The following is a 5,539-nucleotide window of genomic DNA, read 5'->3' on the forward strand; positions in this document are numbered from 1 at the left end:
TTCTGATATCATTTTTTTTTTTAAAGAAAAGTTGATGTTGGCAGTCCTTTGCCAAGAAGATTGATCAATTGATTTCATGATTTAGGTGACAGGCTTTACACATTAATATCAGCTATTCTATCGAAATATCTCTTGCACTGTAACTATTTCTAGAGCAATAATGAAGTTTAAAATGTTAGGTTTACAATTACCAGGATGTTTTAATCAGTACATTGCTACAGTTAAATTAAATTATATGTCTAACTTTACATTTAAAATAAAATAAAAACAATACAAAATAATTTACCCCCCTTCCAAAAAAAAAAAACAGCATTTAAAAAATGGGAAACAAAATGTAAATGGTCTTTAAGCTTTTAAAAAAAAAAACATTTTCAATAACAAAAATAAGAACAATATCAACTTTTCTTTAACATAAGGCTGTGCTATCTTTAAAATACCACTTGTATATTGACAATAATTAGCAACAATTCTGATATTCACATAGTTCTCTGATAGTGGATAGTGGATAGCAACCACAGTTTTTGTGAATCATTATTGTCCATTCTTAACCTAAAAATGTGAATGCTAGTCTGTTATGAATGACACCAGGGACGAAGAAGGTGGGAGACAGAGAGAAGCTACGTCCCAAAACGGAGCGTATTTGGGACACAACCTAACAGCAGAGAGAGAAGCTACAGTACAGTTGCTGTCTAGGAACACAGTAGATTCTAAAATGGGTCCACTGGGGTTCGTTATGACAGATCACACAGAGAGAGAGAGAGAGAGAGACATCTGTTAAAAGTGGACAGACCACCACAGAGAGAGATATCTGTTAAAATGGACGGACCACCACAGAGAGAGAGATGTCTGCAGTATGTAGCTGACAATGAGACATTTGGAGGGGATTAGGTTCACCTATGAGAGAAGACAGAAGATGTCGTGCATTTCTATTGACCCGGATCTCTATGAGTTTCCCTATGGGCCCTGGTCAAATGTATAGCAGTTTTACATTATATAGTAGTTTTGTCATGATACCAGAAGTGTCGCGATACTAGACGTGTCGCGATACTAGACGTGTCGCGAAACTAGACGTGTCGCGATACCAGACGTGTCGCGATACCAGACGTGTCGCGATACTAGGAAGTAAGGAAGCAAAGGAAACAAAACATGAAGGAGACTCGATGTCTTTGACGAAAACAGTCCTAATAATGACAGTCTTATTTTGAAGCTGTTAACACAATATTTCAAGTTATTTACCAAGGAAAATTGAGTGTCGTAGAATCGCGATACTGGCATCATGGCAACACTACTATATAGGGAATAGGGCGCAATTTGAGACCCAACCACAGGCAGTGTTGGGTTTGTTTCGGGAGGATGAGATCAGTTGGACTTTGACTAATTAACGTAAAAGGACAAAGATTTATCAAGATGATACAAAAATATTCACAAACTATATTTACAATAGCTTTTCTTTAAAAATAATACATTTGCATACTCAACAACACTCTTGTCATGAAGTGAACTTGAAAACAAACGTGACTTTCAGCTCCAGTACTGCGTTCGTTACAACAGTGGTGACTGACGGATGATCCCTGCTAGTTTTCCTCCATATCTTTGAAATGAAGGATAACTACCAGCACACACACACACACACACACACACACACACACACGCACACACGCACGCACACACACACACACACACACACACACACGCACGCACGCAAGCACACACACATACACGCACGCACACACGCACGCAAACACACTTCCCAATCCCTCTTTGGTTATGATAAGCATTTTTTGACAATGTTTGATGAAGTCACAATTTCCAGCAACAAAAAGCTAGTAGAAACAAAAGGAAAGCCAATTTCAACCCATAATATGATGATAACAGACACACAGAAAAGACAGAAAGCGGTGGTAACAGCAACTTTAAAAAGCACACCATACATTTGTCAGGAATGGTACCTTAGTACCCTCAAAAGTAGTGCACTATACAGGGAACAGCGTGCTAGTTCAGTCACACACTATCTTTACTACTGGGAGAACACCCCCAGACAAGGGCCTGGCACCTGGCACTTTTTATTATTATTACTAATAACAGAATTCAACAGGGAGAGCTAGAGACGCAGCTCTGTAAAATGGGAAGAGGAGCAACACCAGGCGGTGCATGAATAGAAGAGAGAATGATAAGAGGAGCAACACCAGGCGGTGCATGAAGAGAAGAGAGAATGATAAGAGGAGCAACACCAAGCGGTACATGAAGAGAAGAGAGAATGATAAGAGGAGCAACACCAGGCGGTGCATGAATAGAAGAGAGAATGATAAGAGGAGCAACACCAGGCGGTGCATGAAGAGAAGAGAGAATGATAAGAGGAGCAACACCAAGCGGTACATGAAGAGAAGAGAGAATGATAAGAGGAGCAACACCAGGCGGTGCACACAGAGAAGACATAATGATAAGAGGAGCAACACCAGGCGGTGCATGAAGAGAAGAGAGAATGATAAGAGGAGCAACACCAGGCGGTGCACGCAGAGAAGACAGAATGATGAGAGGAGCAACACCAGGCGGTGCATGCAGAAACGATAGAATGATAAGAGGAGCAACACCAGGCAGTGCATGCACAGAAGACAGAATGATAAGAGGAGCAACACCAGGTGGTGCATGCAGAGAAGACAGAATGATAAGAGGAGCAACACCAGGTGGTGCATGCAGAGAAGACAGAATGATGAGAGGAGCAACACCAGGTGGTGCATGCACAGAAGAAAGACGGATAAGATAGGAGCTCTAACTGGCTTGATATCGGCCTGACAGGAAACTCAAATAGTAACCCACAGGGTTGGGAACAATTCAAATTGATGTCAATCAATTCTGGAAGTGATATGTTGACATAGTTAAATAGCTTCTCCTTTTTCAGCTAATTGAGAGTAATTGAAAATATATGCCCTGTTTTAATTATTTAATTGGAATTAATGATTAAATTGGAATTTTAGTTAACTTCCTGAATTGACTGCCTTCATTTCAAATCGACCCAAACCCTGGTAACAAACATCATTCTCCCAGGTCTGCTTTCCTTTACCATTGATGACTATCAATTAATCAATCAATTGGTGACTCTACTCTGTCCAGGATAATAAAGAAACAAGATAGTCACAGTACGAAAATGTATTTCTCTGATTGGAGATTATAAATGTCTATGTTGTAGGGTTAAATGTTTTGGTGTTAGAAAAAGATGTCACTTTAAATGTGTTTTGTTCCCTTTGAGATGTATGTGTTGTTATATCTTGTGCTTTCACATGACGTGCAGTGGCAGACAGACAGACAGACAGACAGACAGACAGACAGGCAGACAGACAGACAGACAGACAGACAGACAGACAGACAGACAGACAGACAGAGACAGACAGACAGACAGACAGACAGACAGACAGACAGACAGACAGACAGACAGACAGACAGACAGACAGACAGACAGACAGACAGACAGACAGACAGACAGACAGACAGACAGACGTAGTAACCAGTCCCGGGAACAGTAACTGTGACAACGTTTGGGACAACAGGAAGCTGAGACGCTGAGTCTTATAAGGTGAAACAATAACGTGGACATTACAAACACTGGCCAGATAGTGCAGGACATTTTGTTTTTCCAATATGTTTCCCCCCCCCCTTATATATTTAATGAATTCCTCTTTTATTTTCTTTAAAAGGAAACAAAATATGAATTTAAAAAAAACGCATCAACACTTTCCTAAATGTGCACACAGACACTGGTGGCATACAAAATGAACTGAATATCAGATAGCTGGTATCATCGATGGTCACATGGGGGCGCTGCAGGGAGGCAGACATCACTCACTGCCCTACCCTGTCCTGCTATGTCTTTTTGAGTTTTAAAACATTGTTCAGTCAATCAGTCAGTCTGTCAGTCAGTCTGCTGGAGAATCAATGCAAACTGTACAAGGGGAAAAGGAGAAAGGGAGTGCATCTTTGTGTTTGTCAAGTACTGGAGCAGGTCTCAGGTCAGATGTTATAGGTCCAACTCCAGGCAGTCCTATAAGTGTTTTTTTTTTTGTACATTTTTTAAAATGAACTGATCTAGAATCAGAGTCAGTTGTTTTCAAAGAGCGAGAGAAGGTCATCGTTGCTACTGCTCGGGAGGTCTGGAGGATCCAGGTAAGACAACAAGTCATCTGGGTTAGCCAGCTCTGGGAGGAGCTACAGAGAAAGAGAAAGAGAACACGATCAGCAGGAGAAGGTCGATCTAAGGTTGACATGGAAACGGTGAATGAAAAAGCATCACACAAAAAAAATGATATCTGTACATTCCATTCCAACGTATCTCATCACAAATGTAGGATCTGTAATAGTCCACTTTGAAATATATAAAATCTCAAATAAACAATGTAAAAACATTTTTTTTAAACAACACAGAAAACATTTATTCTAGTGATGCATTGGTCAGTTGTTTGTTACCCACACCCACCCACAATACCCACACCGACCAGCAATACCCACACCCACCCACAATACCCACACCGACCAGCAATACCCACACCCACCCACAATACCCACACCGACCAGCAATACCCACACCCACCCACAATACCCACACCCACACTGACCAGCAATACCCACACCCACCCGCAATACCCACACCCACCAGCAATACCCACACCCACCAGCAATACCCACACCCACCCGGAATACCCACACCCACCGGCAATACCCACACCCACCGGCAATACCCACACCCACCTGCAATACCCACACCCACCGGCAATACCCACACCCACCTGCAATACCCACACCCACCGGCAATACCCACACCCACCCGGAATACCCACACCCACCGGCAATACCCACACCCACCTGCAATACCCACACCCACCGGCAATACCCACACCCACCCGCAATACCCACACCCACCGGCAATACCCACACCCACCTGCAATACCCACACCCACCGGCAATACCCACACCCACCCGCAATACCCACACCCACCTGCAATACCCACACCCACCCGCAATTTCTAATAACCCATTCGCAACCACCCGACTACATGCGAAAAATCAAAATATAGAAGATGCGCTGTACAGTCCGTAAAACAGTGTTGACAGGGGATGCAGGCCTCAGATTTAGATAGGCCTGTTTCCGCTGAGAATGTCCAACATTTTGGAAGGCTATTTGTTAGTCAACTTGTCTATAGTTAGATACACGCAGTTTCTCTTCTGTCATTATAGACTCAGCAAAAAAGAAACATCCCTTTTTCAGGACCCTGTCTTCCAATGATAATTCGTATGAATCCAAATAACTTCACAGATCTTCATTGTAAAGGGTTTTAACACTGTTTCCCCATGCTTAAATGAACCATAAACAATTAATGAACATGCACCTGTGGAACGGTCGTTAAGACACTAACAGCTTACAGACGGTAGGCGATTAAGGTCACAGTTATGAAATCTTAGGACACTAAAGAGGCCTTTCTACTGACTCTGAAAAACACCAAAAGAAAGATGCCCAGGGTCCCTGCTCATCTGCGTGAATGTGCCTTAA

The 5,539-nt window shown here is 42.4% G+C and overlaps 1 protein-coding gene across 1 annotated transcript in view; it reads right to left on the reverse strand.

The window, feature by feature from the left end:
- The window catches only part of LOC121840715 (zinc finger MIZ domain-containing protein 1-like), a 384,796-nt gene continuing 379,257 nt past the window's right edge, over positions 1 to 5,539 (reverse strand). Inside the window, 1 exon segment of the mRNA XM_042305641.1 lies at positions 1 to 4,200. Coding sequence (XP_042161575.1) covers positions 4,093 to 4,200 — 108 coding nt within the window. The 3' untranslated portion in view covers positions 1 to 4,092.

The sequence above is a fragment of the Oncorhynchus tshawytscha genome, linkage group LG24 (genome assembly GCF_018296145.1).
Source record: "Oncorhynchus tshawytscha isolate Ot180627B linkage group LG24, Otsh_v2.0, whole genome shotgun sequence".
Lineage (NCBI taxonomy): Eukaryota > Metazoa > Chordata > Actinopteri > Salmoniformes > Salmonidae > Oncorhynchus > Oncorhynchus tshawytscha.